The sequence below is a fragment of the Erpetoichthys calabaricus genome, chromosome 17 (genome assembly GCF_900747795.2).
Source record: "Erpetoichthys calabaricus chromosome 17, fErpCal1.3, whole genome shotgun sequence".
NCBI classification, from domain to species: domain Eukaryota; kingdom Metazoa; phylum Chordata; class Cladistia; order Polypteriformes; family Polypteridae; genus Erpetoichthys; species Erpetoichthys calabaricus.
In genome coordinates this window covers 60,262,418-60,277,639 of record NC_041410.2, presented here as the reverse complement: position 1 = coordinate 60,277,639, position 15,222 = coordinate 60,262,418, and the positions used below count along the sequence as shown (strand labels likewise).

At 40.0% G+C, this 15,222-nt stretch overlaps 1 protein-coding gene across 4 annotated transcripts in view; it reads right to left on the bottom strand.

Annotated features, from left to right (window-relative positions):
* Window positions 1-15,222, bottom strand: part of map1aa (microtubule-associated protein 1Aa) — a 275,632-nt gene that overhangs the window by 27,770 nt on the left and 232,640 nt on the right. For 3 of the 4 annotated variants that reach the window (XM_051920198.1, XM_051920199.1, XM_051920201.1), the window contains one exon: window positions 6,678-6,818. The exons of the other annotated variant lie outside the window; for it this stretch is intronic. In XM_051920198.1, coding sequence (XP_051776158.1) covers window positions 6,678-6,818 — 141 coding nt within the window. The remainder of the gene's footprint in view (window positions 1-6,677; window positions 6,819-15,222) is intronic. 4 annotated transcript variants of the gene reach the window in all.

Sequence of the window (15,222 nt, the reverse complement as noted above, 5' to 3'; positions counted from 1 at the left end):
TATCAAGCTGTGGCTCTATAGCACTTCCAGGTAAGATTGAAGCCCCATGGAGTAGGGACTCCCTAACCCGCTACCCCTGACAGACCCCACAGAACCCAACAGGGCTGGCCCCTGGGACTGCAATACCCAGCATGCCCTATGGGTATCTGTGCTGCGATCCCAGCCTGGGTTGGCTGGAATCTACTGACTTGGGGAAGGACGCAGCATGAGTAAGCTGCCTCAACCTATCCTTCCATTGGAATGGTCTCCTGGCCAGGTAACGATTCTTGTCCAATTATGGCCATGAAGCCTACCCACACAGGGCATCTGTTATATCATATATTTTATATATATATATATATATATATATATATATATATGTATATATATATATATATATATATATATATATACACACACACATATACACTAGGTGGCTTCACCCCATGTTCGCTTCACTCACAACCCCCCAGCCTGCGCTACACGCCAGCCACTTTACGTTTCTGCCACTCGCATATGTGGATTTCACTTTCATCAAACAATAAATCTTAATTCTCATGGATACACCTCTTCATTGGGAAGAAACACTACTTTTCCCTGATGGCAACTAGAATTAGATGATCCACAAGTCTCTGACTTAAAGTTTAAATTATTTCGCTGTTCCGTTATTTCACCGAGTAATAATTTCCATTTGTTTGTGCTAATGCGATCTTTACTTTTATTTTTTTGAGACTTTCAAATTTTAGTACTTTCATTATCTCTAACCTGCTCTGCATGTATATCGCACCAACGTTATTGAACCTCTTTACGATGTTCTACTTTGTCATCTACTCTTTGTCTTTTATTTCAGGCCCAGAGCATGGTTAAATCTCTTGGCAGAGTCTCACGGGACTTTAAAGTATCTCTCTGAAAAAGTTAAGTCTCGCCCCAGGCTAAAAAGTCTCTTCTAGTCGCAGGATTTTTTTATATAATAGAGATATATATATTAGGGCTGTGCAAGTTAACCCATTATCATCACGTTAATGCATTAATTAACGCTGACAATTACTATACCACGCATTAACGCAATTTTTGTTATTATTATTTTGAAAGCCTCAGTCTCGCTAGTGATCGACAGAGATCTGTGATCTTCTTGTTACAGCACTTTTCGATATGCTTTTTCTAGAAGGAAAGTTAGCTTTGGTGATTTGACCTCAATTCCCTGTGCGTGCATGAGTAGTGAAGAGCAAACAGCTTCTAAAATGGCATGTGGAGAGATACCAAAATGAATGCTGAAAGCAAAATAATCTGTGGATGACTTTTTTCTTATTATTGCTGAATCAGACTCTAATTTGTTGGACTCCGATTATATATATATATATATATATATATATATATATATATATAATATTGTATGCATTATTTGTCAATTGCAATGCATGGAATACAGTAGTTTTAGTAAATGGCTAGTTCACATGCAAGACCATATAAGCTGGCCCACATTTTCTTCCTGAGAATTATTTATTATATTGGGTAGCTGAACAACTAAGAGGAGACCTGCCATATGTTGCTTATTCCTAAAACATACCAAATGAAATTCTGCATGTGGGTCAGTTTGGGCTTACTTTTAAGGGGACATTTCGAAATGGACAAGCCTTTGGAATGCATTAAGTCACATTTCTATAGGCTGGGGTACACGAAGAGGTGTGGCAGATTTGTGCCATGTGCCAGGTCCATAAAATCCTTTGGTGTGAATGAGCCTCTTTGGTGCTCTTTCCTATTATAGAGGTGCCATTTGAGTCAATCGGGGTTGACATCAATGGCCTACTTGAACCATCCATGTAAGGACACAAACACATCCTCATCTTCGTCGATTACATCATCCAATATCCAAGGTTGTCACATTGCAAAGTGGCCAATTTTAAAACCACTGCCCAAGTATTACTAGGGGCCTTTGCATGAGTTGGTGTGCCCAACGAAGTTCTCACAGACCACGGAATACCCTTTCACTCTAAAACGTTCAAGGTGTGATTTTTATAAAAAAATAGTGTGGCTCAGGTTTGGGGGTGTGCGTGCCTGCTAGTAGAAAGCTGTGCAGCTGTGGGGTGTTTAATGAGAAAACTGACTGACTGCTAGTTCACGTAAATAAATACGATCAGCTCAGCCTAGAACATGAATTTTTTTAAGTCAAGTACTCGGTGGCTTCCCTTAGAATGTAAAACTAAAGCAATTAACTTTGGTATACAGTGATCCCTTGCTATATCGCGCTTCGACTTTTGCGACTTCACTCCATCACGGATTTTAAATGTAAGCATATCTAAATATATATCACAGATTTTTTGCTGGTTCGCGGATTTCTGCGAACAATGGGTCTTTTAATTTATGGTACATGCTTCCTCAGTTGGTTTGCCCAGTTGATTTCATACAAGGGACGCTATTGGCAGATGGCTGAGAAGCTACCCAATCAGAGCATGTATTATGTATTAAATAAAACTCCTCAATGATATACGATATGCTTCCCACGCGGTGCTTTGCATACTTGAAAGACCGAACAGCACGTATTGATTTTTGATTGTTTGCTTTTCTCTGTCTCTCTCACTCTCTCTGACATTCTCTGCTCCTGACGGAGGGGGTGTGAGCAGAGGGGCTGTTTGCATACTGGCCTACAGGATACGGACGCTCCTCTAAAAAATGCTGAAAGACTACCTTCACATTGCTCGCTTCCTTACAGCTGCTTTGTCCAGCGGTGCTTCGCATACTTAAAACCCCGAACATCCCTATTGATTTTTGATTGTTTGCTTTTCTCTCTCTCTCTCTGACATTCTCTGCTCCTGATGTGCACTCCTTTGAAGAGGAAGATATGTTTGCATTCTTTTTATTGTGAGACGGAACTGTCATCTCTGTCTTGTCATGGAGCGCAGTTTAAACTTTTGACTAAAGGGTGCTATTTCATGTCTAGAGGACTCTAATAATGTTAAAAAACGTATTTAAAAGGCCGTAAACAGGTTTTCTATGCTCTAACTGTGAAAATATTCGATTTATAAATAAAGAATCCTACTTCGCGGAAATTCATTTATCGCGGTAGAGTCTGGAACGGATTAACCGTGATTAACGAGTGTTTACTGTACTGATGAAAATTTTTTTCAGGCACTCCTGTAGTACACTATTACAAGCTTTGCAGAAATTGACATAACTTTTCTTTCAACTTTAGCTGCTTTTTACTTTTTTCCTGTCCATGTTTTCCCCCACAGCTTCAATTATGTTGTCAGTAGGCTTCAATTGTATTTGCAAAGTGTTTGGGGTTTTACTGTGATGAAAGATAAAGTTGTTTCCTGGAAGGACAGCAGGATGAATCAATATCCATTTATATTTCTTGGCAATCATCTTTCCATTAAAGATAACAAAATCCACTATACTGTTGACTGAAGGCTTCAGAGAGGCAACTCTTTTTCTGGCATACAGTAATCCCTCCTCCATCGCGGGGGTTGCGTTCCAGAGCCACCCGCGAAATAACAAAATCCGCGAAGTAGAAACCATATGTTTATATGGTTATTTTTATATTGTCATGCTTGGGTCACAGATTTGCGCAGAAACACAGGAGGTTGTAGAGAGACAGGAACGTTATTCAAACACTGCAAACAAACATTTGTCTCTTTTTCAAAAGTTTAAACTGTGCTCCATGACAAGACAGAGATGACAGTTCCGTCTCACAATTAAAAGAATGCAAACATATCTTCCTCTTCAAAGGAGTGCGCGTCAGGAGCAGAGCATGTCAGAGAGATAGAGAAAAGCAAACAAATCAATAGGGCTGTTTGGCTTTTAAGTATGCAAAGCACCGTGGCACAAAGCTGTTGAAGGCGGCAGCTCACACCCCCTCCGTCAGGAGCAGAGAAAGAGAGATAGAGAGAGACAGAGTTTGTTTTTCAATCAAAAATCAATACGTGCCCTTCGAGCTTTTAAGTATGCGAAGCACCGTGCAGCATGTCGCTTCAGGAAGCAGCTGCACAGAAGGTAGCAACGTGAAGATAATCTTTCAGCATTTTTAGACGAGCGTCCGTATTGTCTAGGTGTGCAAACAGCCCCCCTGCTCAATCCCCCTATGTCAGGATCAGAGAAAGTCAGTGCAAGAGAGAGAGAAAAGTAAGTTGGGTAGCTTCTCAGCCATCTGCCAATAGCGTCCCTTGTATGAAATCAACTGGGCAAACCAACTGAGGAAGCATGTACCAGAAATTAAAAGACCCATTGTCCGCAGAAATCCGCGAACCAGCAAAAAATCTGCGATATATATTTAAATATGCTTACATATAAAATCCGCGATGGAGTGAAGCCGCGAAAGGCGAAGCGCGATATAGCGAGGGATTACTGTACTGGCATTTTTACAAACAAAAATTTGTAGTTTGGACTCGGCACTCCTTAAGACTTTCTGTCACTGATTGCTGCTCCAAGCTTTACCTTTCATATAGTGTAGTTTACTGCTTGTTGCCTTTCTGCAAGAATGGTTTCCTAGGTGAAACATGTATTACTGTTTTGTAAACCCTAAGTATATATATTGCTGTTAGATGACTCTGCCAGATGCAAATAATGAAGTATAGTTCATCAAGTATGGAAAGCTTTCCTAGCACTTCCACTATCTTACATAGTATATACACTACCAGTGAAAAGTTTTGACACCTCAGCTATTCTTCAGACTTAATCAGTTGAAATGCAATGAATGACCTAAAATGGAGAAAAGGTAAGCAGTAAACTGCCAGAGGTTTAAATTTAAAGTTTAGGTTAGCAAAAACTGAAAAAAGAAAACATCAGAATATTACAAATTGGCTTTCCTCAGGTTACAACCTGAAGATGTTCTACAGCAGTTAAAGTAGCTTAACACTAGAATTACCAGAGCCTACGAAAAAACTCGTAGATCCGGCCCACCTTAAATCCGTTCGCTCCTCTCCCTCAGCATCTTTTGTCCTGTAAATATGCCAATTAAGACAAGCAGCAAGCAGCCTGCTATTCCATCCCCCACTGCCGCAGAACATGCATAAAGTTCTCCCAGCTCATGCCTTGATTAATTATCTGGGAGTGAAGTGCTGGAGTTTTAGAGTGGAAATAATAGTTCGTTATTTGGAACACATGCACAAACAGAACACATGTGTGTTCTGTTTCTACAATAATCTGTGTAAACACATTGTTAAAACAGAAACGTTTTTCATATTTTAGTAGTAAATGACAAAATGTTGGCATAAACTATATAATGTGTGAAGCCTGAAGTCCAAAGATCAAACAAACACTTTCACAAAAGGTTCAAGGATAAAACAACAGCTTCCTTGGCGTAGCGGTAAGATTTGCTGACTTGTAATCAAGAGTCCTCTGTTCGATCCTCACTGCCTCCTATATTTGCCGTTTTCAGTAGTGAGCTGCTCTTATTGTTAATATTATATTGTAGAAACACGTGTTCTGTTTGTGCATGTGTTCCAAACAACGATCTATTATTTCCACTCTAAAACTCCAGCACTTCACTCCCACATAATCAATCAAGGCATGAGCTGGGAGAACTTTGTGCACGTTCTGCGGTGGTGGGGGATGGAATAGCGGGCTGCTTGTCTTAATCGGCACATTTACAGGACAAAAGACGCTGACGGAGAGATGCGAACGCATTTAAGGTGGGCCGGATCTATGTGTTTTTTTGTAGGCTCTGGTAATTCTAGTGTTAAGCCTTGCAAGTTGAAGCAAACAATTAGCACAGGTGTTCCAACTTCTATTGATTACTTAAAAATCCTCTGTCTGTCTTAAAGCAGAGTTAAAACTGGCCATGGGCTTCTTGTATAAACGGTGCATACATAAATTGTTAATGTCATTTATGTAATGTATACCTGTTAATAAACATGTGGTGGCATGGTGGCACAGAGGTGGTAATGAGCTGGCACCCCATCCAGGGAATGTTCCTGGCTTGCGCTTTATGCTTGCTGGGACTGGTGCGACCCTAGATGGATGGAATAAACATGTATAATGAAAATTTATCAATATTCCAAAACAGTTTTGAAGAATCAGTGTTCTAAGCCTCGCAGCTGGTTTGTTATTTATTACAGATGCTTATTGCACGGTGAATGGTTATGTGGAGAAAGAAAACAGAAGGACAGGAGTTGGGGGTTGGTATGTTTGACAGACACAGTACTGCTGCAATAAATTATTCCATCCAGGGTAGTGCACATCACAGCAGGTATCTTGTTGGAGGCAGGAACAATCCTGATCAATCATGAAAGCGACATCAAGTTATACATTTTAGTATTCTAAAATGTTCAGACAGCTGTAATACAGTATCATGAATGTAATGTATTCTGTGTGGCAATCACTGCCTAAACACCCGTCAGCGTAAGAGAAAGCCCGTTTAAGAAGCACAGAGCAATTAACAACTGGGTTGGGAAACACATAAAATACAAAACATTTAAAGTGCTACTTTAGTTACTGTGGGATTTGAGAAACACTAGTAAATTAAACATTGATTTTATGATGAAGTTTACAACATTCTACTTTATTGACAAAATAAACTATGAGATTAACATGGAAATTTTGAGTTTAAAGTTGACATTTTGACGTTAATTTCGACACAAACCTTTTTTTTTCTCTGTGTCCCTAGTTTTTCTCCTCTGTGGCCCTAATATGCTTTCTTATGACACTCAGACACTCACCTTTTCACATCAATGAATGTCACTGCATATTTGTCTAAGACATACCTCAATGTCAGAAAAGACCTCCAAGAATTTAATGAAGGTGAAGATCCCACTTTGCAGTATAAGGTCCCCTCCCTGGTCAGAGCTTTGGCCACTAAAAATTATAAGTTTGTGTCTGGCAGGATCAGTGATCAGTGAGCGAATCTGAAAGTAGATAAAGGCAAAAAGTTACTTTTTAAGGATGTGATGCTTCACAAGTCATATACTATTCTACCATACATGCAACATTTAAAGTATTGCATTTTTATACTGCTATATCAGTTTAAAAAAAACAATCAGCATGTATGGATGCACTTCATGCAAAATTATGAAAAAAATGTTAAAAAGACTTAAATATATAGATTTTGACTGTTATACTATGGAAACATTTTAAATAAAAATCAGTCTGTTTACATATATCCAATACTCTGGTTTTGTAGTAATCAAATTCATACTTTCTAAAAACATCATATATAAAATATATAATAATGAAAAATATTAAATTATCCATCCAACCCAGCCACAGTGGATGCACAAGCCAGTGTGTTTCTTCGTGCCAGTCCAAGCCCGGATAAATGAGGAGGGTTACGTCAGTAAGGGCATCCGGTGTAAAATTTTGCCAGATCAACATGCGGAAAACAATACAGATTTCCATATCGGATCCTGGGTTAACAACGACCACCACCAGTACTGTTAGCCAACAGGGTGCTGGCGGAAATTGGGAAACTGTTGTCCGAAGAAGGAGAAGAAGAGGGGGGAGACATCTCCGGAAGTAGGAGAAGAGAAGGAAGGTAAAGAGAATGGAATTGAGGGTAGGAACTTTGAATGTTGGTAGTATGAGTGATAAGGGGAGAGAGTTAGTGGATGTGATGGAGAGAAGGAAGGTTGATATATTGTGCGTGCAAGAGATTAAATGGAAGAGGAGTAACACCAGATGGATCGGTGGTGGATTCAAATTGTTCTATCATGGTGTGGATGGGAGGAGAAATGGGGTAGGGGTTTTTCTGAAGGAACAGTATGTCAAGAGTGTTTTGGAAGTGAAGAGTGTCAGACAGTGTAATGAAAATGAAGCTGGAAATTGGAGGTGTGATGATGAATGTTGTTAGTGCATATGCCCCGCAAGTTGGGTGTGTGATGGATGAGAAAGAAGATTTCTGGAGTGAGTTGGATGAAATAATGGACAGTGTACCCAAGGGACAGAAAGTGGTGATTGGAACGGATTTCAATGGACGTGTTGGTGAAGGGAACACAGGAGATGAGGAGGTGATGGGTAGGTATCGTGTCAAGGAGAGGAATGAAAATGGTCAGATGATAGTGGATTTTGCAAGAAGGATGGGCATGGCTGTGGTGAATATGTATTTTAAGAAGGAGGAACATAGGGTTATGTACAAGAGTGGAGGAAGATGCACACAGGTAGATTATATCCTATGGAGAAGAGTCAATCTGAAGATTAAAGACTGCAAAGTGGTGGCAGGGTAAAGTGTAATTAGACAGCATAGGATGGTGGTCTGTAGGATGATGTTGGAGATCAAGAAGAGGAGGAGAGTGAGGGTAGAGCCAAGGATCATATGGTGGAAGTTGAAAAAGGAAGACTGCAAGGTTGAGTTCAGGGAGGAGGTAAGACAGGCACTGGGTGGCCATCAAGAGTTACCAGACAGCTGGGCAACTACAGCAGAAGTAGTAAGGGTGACAGCAAGAAGGGTGTTTGTCGTGACATCTGGACAGAGGAGGGAGGAAAAGGAAACCTGGAGATGGAATGGGGAAGTACAGGAGAGTATACAGAGGAAAAGGATGGTGAAGAAAAAGTGTGATAGAGAGATGCAGAAAGTAGACAAGAGTATAAGGAGATAAGGCTCAAGGTGAAGAGAGGGGTGGCGAAGGCAAAAGAAAAGGTGTTTGATGAGTTGTATGAGAGGTTGGACACAAAGGAGGGAGAAAAGGACCTGTACCGATTGGCTAGACAGAGGGACAGAGCTTGGAAAGATGTGCAGCAGGTTAGGATCATAAAGGATAAAGATGGAAACATACAAGTGAGGAGGGTGTGTTGAGAAGATGGAAAGAGTACTTTGAGAGGCTGATGAATGAAGAGAAAAAGAGAGAGAAGGTTGGATGATATGGAGATAGTGAATCAGGAAGTGCAACGGATTAGCAAGGAGGAAGTAAGGACAGCTATGAGGAGGATGAAGGATGGAAAGGCCGTTGGTCCAGATGACATGCCTGTGGTAGCATGGAAGTGTTTAGGAGAGATGGCAATGGAGTTTTTAACCAGATTGTTTAATGGAATCTTGGAAAGTGAGAGGATGCCTGGGGAGTGGAGAAGAAGTGTACTGGTACCAATTTTTAAGAATAAGGGGGATGTGCAGAGCTGCAGCAACTACAGGGGGATACAATTCATGAGCCACAGCATGAAATTATGGGAAAGAGTAGTTGAAGCTCAGTTAAGAAGGGAGATGATGATTAGTGAGCAGCAGTATGGTTTCATGCTAAGAAAGAGCACCACAGATGCAATATTTGCTCTGATGGTGTTGATGGAGAAGTATAGAGAAGGCCAGAAGGAATTGCATTGGGTTTTTGTGGACCTGGAGAAAGCATATGACAGGGTGCCTCAAGAGGAGTTGTGGTATTGTATGAGGAAGTTGGGAGTGGCAAAGAAGTATGTAACAGTTGTACAGGATATGTATGAGGGAAGTGGGACAGTGGTGAGGTCCGCGGTAGGAGTGATGGATGAACATGGAGGTGGGATTACATCAGGCTCTGAAACCTTTCTTATTTGCAATGGTGATGGACAGGTTGACAGATGAGATTTGATAGGAATCCCCTTGGACTATGATGTTTGCTGATAACATTGTGATCTGTAGCGAGAGTAGGGAGTAAGTTGAGGAGACCCTGGAGAGGTGGAGATATGCTCTAGAGAGGAGAGGAATGAAGGTAAGTAGGAACAAGACACAATATAACTGTGTGAATGAGAAGAGTAGAGTTGACGGAAGTGGATGAGTTTAAATACTTGGGATCAACAGTACAGAGTAACAGGAATTGTGGAAGAGGGGTGAAAAAGAGAGTGCAGGCAGGGTGGTGTGGGTGAAGAAGAGTGTCAGGAGTAATTTGTGACCGATGGTTATTAGCAAGAGTGAAAGGGAAGGTCTACAGGATGGTAGTGTGATCAGCTTTATTATATGGGTTGGAGACGGTGGCACTGACCAAAAAGCAGGAGACAGAGCTGGAGGTGGCAGAGTTATTTAAAGATGCTAAGATTTGCATTACGTGTGAAGAAGGATGGAGAGAATTAGAAATGAGTATATTACAGGGTTGGCTCAAGTTGGACAGTTGGGTGACAAAGTCAGAGAGGCGAGATTGCGTTGGTTTGGACATGTACAGAGGAGAGATGCTGGGTATATTGGGAGAAAGATGCTAAGGATTGAGCTGCCAGAGAAGAGGAAAAGAGGAAGGCCTAAGCGAAGGTTTATGGATGTGGTGAGAGAGGACATGCAGGTGATGGGTGTAACAGAACAAGATGCAGAAGACAGAAAGATATGGAAGAAGATGATCCGCTGTGGCAACCCCTAAAGGGAGCAGCCAGAAGAAGAAGAATATGCAAATCAATATTAATAGCCCCTTCTGTTTAGTATTTTGCTAAAAGTTAATGCCAAAAGCACATGGAAAAAAGAATTTCAGCAAATGCAATGTGGAGGCAAGGAAAAACATACTATTTGTTGGCTTAAGCAGTGGTATAACCAACAAATGTAAGCTGACAGAGTGATACAGCCTGGTGGAGACACTCAAAAGTTCAAGTTCAGAATGTTGCACAGGGCCCAAAATAAAATGAAGTGGTCAGATATCAAAGTTGACGTGAAAAGCGAGTTGCAGCCCACCATCTGCTTATTCTGTTTCAGACAATATTACAAAAGTGGACCACTGTGCTGAGGATGTGACTCCAGGCTGCAATGGTGCTGCTGTGCCCAGCATACACACCTCTATCTCGGAAACCACTGGGTGACCATCTGTCTGTGTACTGACACACTGTTCTGGTGTCACAAAATGCAATATTGGAATTTGAAAGAAATGTGGCCAATGAACTAAGGAATATAAGGGTTGTACTATGTGATATTGACAAAAATTAAATGAATTGGTTAAAAAAAATGCTGCATCTGATGTTTTTACATTCTGCTAATTACATTCAAACAAAGTTGTAATGCTGTCTGATCTGGCTGATCATTGGGTGGGTCACGGTCAGGTTTATCATACCGCATCTCTTCAGGTATAGGCAAGCCACGGTCATGTGCCACATTACGCAGCATGCTACATGCTTACACAAGTGACATACTTTCTGTGCATTACAAAGCAGCACATTAATAGTGGAAATTCTTTATATTTACATAAGCAAATTAATTCTCTGATGATGCCTTTATAGTGTAGCATTCGATATCATGCACCACAACCGATCAATTTACGGGGCTCTTTGAGGTGGCACTTGTTGGTAAAAGCACCTGCGATTGTGTGGAGTTGCTGTTTTTATAGGCTCTCCTGATATACAGTAGATGATGTAATGTCAGCTCATTCTTTGGGTGATTCGTTCCTGGCTGATGTAACTTGTCCAGCACCACTGCAAAAGCAATATACATTACTTTGAATTGCACTTTGATGTTTCCCAGATCAAACACAGTGTAAATAATTCTTATATATCTGGATGAAAAGTGGATAATACCATCCCATACAGCTGGCATGACGTGACTCAGTGATTATGATGAAATACCCAATTGGTCAGCAAGTTCACGTTGAAAAGCTCCAGTGGCTAAAAACACGAAAGTGGACAGAACTTGCAAAGGAGCAGGTAGAGCACAATTTCTCATAGTCTGCCATTGTAAATCCGGTACCACTTCAGCACACAACTCCAAGACTTAGAAGCCAGTCATCATCATCTATAAATACACGCTCTCTTCTAATTCTTCCAGTTGGAATAGTTTGGCCATTCCGTTCACCATTATATTGTTATAGAATGATTATAATCAAGCGAATTAAATTTGCAAATGATATGCAAGTAAATTTGGTGTATTTGATAATGCCCGGATCATGGATGTGAATATGAAAAAGAAAGGGAAACGACACAGAAACTGTAGCACTGCTTTGACACAGGGTGCCGCCAGTTTGCAACACCAAGTAGAAAAGTGCATACGCAAGGTGTGAGGTTGCCATGAAAATGTGCATAACTTTACACCAAATTTAGTTTTTATACACCTTGAAGTGAGCATGGAAATGGGCGTATGCACCATTTATACATGAGGCCCCTGGTGTCTGAAGAAGAATATTCCAGAAAAGCTAGCAAAAGCAGTAGATATCAAATGAATGATTTCTATCAGTAGCAAAAACGGTATATGGAGACATAGAAATGTTTACTGTACTGTGTCTACTGGTTCTTAGCCCCTTCCCCTTTTGACTTTATTTTCTTAAATAAGATATCAAGGTGATGAATTCTGAAAAATACTATATGCCCATGAACTTGTAAGACCATGAAAGACTTAAAACGGTGGCAAGTAACCTCAGAACAGGTTTTGGAAAGCAAATGGCAGGAAATCTGAGGTCGTACTTGGAGAGCTGCGTGGCAAGTAATACAAGATACAGTGGGCATATCACTACAATTACCAAACCCTATGAAAAAACTCGTAAATCCCCCCACCACCACCACCGTAGAAAGGGCAAGAAGTTCTTCCAGCTGAAGCCTTGATTATCTTGGAGTGAAGTGCTGGAGTTTTAGATTGGAAATAATAGATTCATGTGTGTTCCATGTCTACAACAATCAAGTATAATACAACAGCTTCCGTGTTACAGTGGTAAGAACTGCTGCCTTATAATCAAGAGGATCGATCCTGGGTGTTTTGCATATTTACCATTTTGAGTAGTGAGCTGTTCTTATTGTTAATATTATACAATAAAAACATACATTTGATTTGCGTCTGTAACAGCCGGTGTAAATTTTAAGTACTTGTAAAAGTTAGCATTTTTTGTTTCACTTTTATTCTCTCAGTCACAATCACGATACAACCCCCTTCAAGGATCTGACATGGTTAGTTTTTATTTGAAACTGGGAATAACTGTAGATGTGAGTGGTGTTTTGAGACAACACAACTGGAAAATTCTCTGATCTGGAGGGATAAAAGCCGACACATAGACGCTGGTGAATCTGCCTTCTTTGTATCACATTGGGGGGTGGTATCGTGATCGTGACTGAGAGAATAAAAGTGAAAAAAAAAAAAACGCTAACTTTTACAAGTACTAGAAATTTACACTGGCTGTTACAGACGCAAATCAAATGTATGTTTTTATGGTATAATATTAACAAAATAAGAGCAGCTCACTACTCAAAATGGCAAATTTGCGTGCCACCCAGGATCAAACCGGCAGCCTTTTCATTACAACTCAGCAGATCTTACCACTGAACCATGGACACTGTTGTGTTACACTTGAACCTTTTGTGAAAGTGTTTGATATTTGGACTTCAGCCTTCACACATTATACCGTTCATGTCGATATTTTGTCATTTATCACTAAAATATGAAAATGTGAACACACATGAAATGTATGTATTCCAAATAACGATCTATCATTTCCCTTCTAAAACTCCAGCACTTCACTCCCAGATAATCAAGGCTTTTTTTTTGGCTTTGGTAATTCTAGTATTAAATCATATTGAGTGAGGGAATGAGGAAGGAAAAGGTCAGAAAGAGGATGGGAGTGGTAAAGATCAGTGAAAACATTAGAGAGGCTGTACTGATATGGTATAGATAGATAGATAGATATGCGGTTATAGGGTGAGATCATTGAAAGAGTCTAAGGAAAGCCTGTCAAAGCATTTAAATTAAAGGGGAGACAGAGGCTTGGGGAACTGTGTGGGGAGGAATATGAGGAAGAATGGACTGAGGGTAGATGACGGGGAGAGAGGAAAGGATGAAAGAGGCATATTAAACCAACTAACCTCTAATAAAGGTACAGAGACAGAGAGAAGGAGAATATAGTGTTGTGTTAAAGCCTAACAGAATTTAAGCATAGCATATAAGCAGAATGTAAAAGAAGAGCTACAGAAAATAAAACTCCACATCTTAAACTGCAGAGACTAGACTAAAACATTATCAGAGTGGTAAAGATCAGTGAAAAAATTAGAGAGGCTGTATTGATATGGTATAGACATGTGGTTATGAGAAATTAGGGTGAGATCACTGAAAGAGTCTGAGAAAGGCCTGTCATAGCGTGCAAATCAAAGGGGAGACTGAGGCTTGGTGAACTGTATGGGGTGGGATATGAGGAAGAATAGATTGAGGGATGATGACGGGGAGAAAGGAAAAGATGGAAGAGGCTTATTTAAAACAACAAACCTCTAACAAAGGGACAGAGTCAGAGAGGGGAAGGAGAATATAGTGTTGTGTTATTTAATAAGCCTAACAGAATTTAAGCATAGAATATAAGCAGAATGTAATAGAATAGATACAGAAAATAAAATTCCACATCTTTAACTGCAAAGACTAAACTAAAACATTATCAAGACTAGAAATCTACTTTTATTTGCATGGTATCTGTTAAACGTCATTTAGATAGAGGTGTTAAAGCATGTAAGGTGAAATTTACCTAAATTCCTCAAAACCACTTACAGGAAATGGTTATCTTGCAGTAATTACTCTTTCAGGATTATGAAAATAATTCAATTTTAAGGTTTTGAATATATTGCTGTACTGCCATGCATTTTCATTTTTGTGTATTTTTAACAGTCTTTTCTAATTAAAAAAATGTGGGTAGCTAGTATCCCAGTAACAAATAACACACTTTATTAACCAATTCTACTTGTGTCCCTAAATACATTTAATCATGTACTCAGACAGACTGAATCCTTTCAGTTTTGCAAGTTAACATAGGGTAAAACTCATGTCAGCATCAAGAAAAAAAAAATCTAAATGCAGGATACACAGTTTCTTACATAAAAGTTAATCCAATTGCTAATAATGTGCAATAGAATCTACTGCTTTATAGCTCCCACACTCAAGAAACATACATATTAAAAAAATTCAATATTTTGTATCAATAGTCTTAGCAGATTATGTTAAACTAGTCATTTAGCCCGTTACAATAACGGGCGCTAGAACAGTAGTGCATAAACATTAGTAGGAACAGTCTATATTAAATGGCAAGGGACTTTGACCTCATTCTTTTTGTTGGTCGTATTTTTCTTTCTTTCAGCCTTTCTTTTGTTGATGTTTACTTGCTGAGCTGACCGTTCTTTGTGGGCTGCCGCCGTGTATTGTGTGTCTTTAATTTTCCGTGACAGTAATACTGTCTTGTACGGCTCTATTCAATAAGGGCGCATAGATAATTTAGTTCAAATGGCTCTGGAATATGTGAAGAGCAACAGGTGCAGATCTTTATTTACGCGCGCCTTTATTCGCTGCGCCCAATTGAGGTCACCCTTTTGAGGCTCGCCTTTTTGTGCGCACCCTTATTGAAGGATGCCTGTGCGCGCCCTTATTGAAGGATACCGTCTTGTACGTCCGCTGGCTTGTACGTCTGTAATATACGTCCGTAATATACC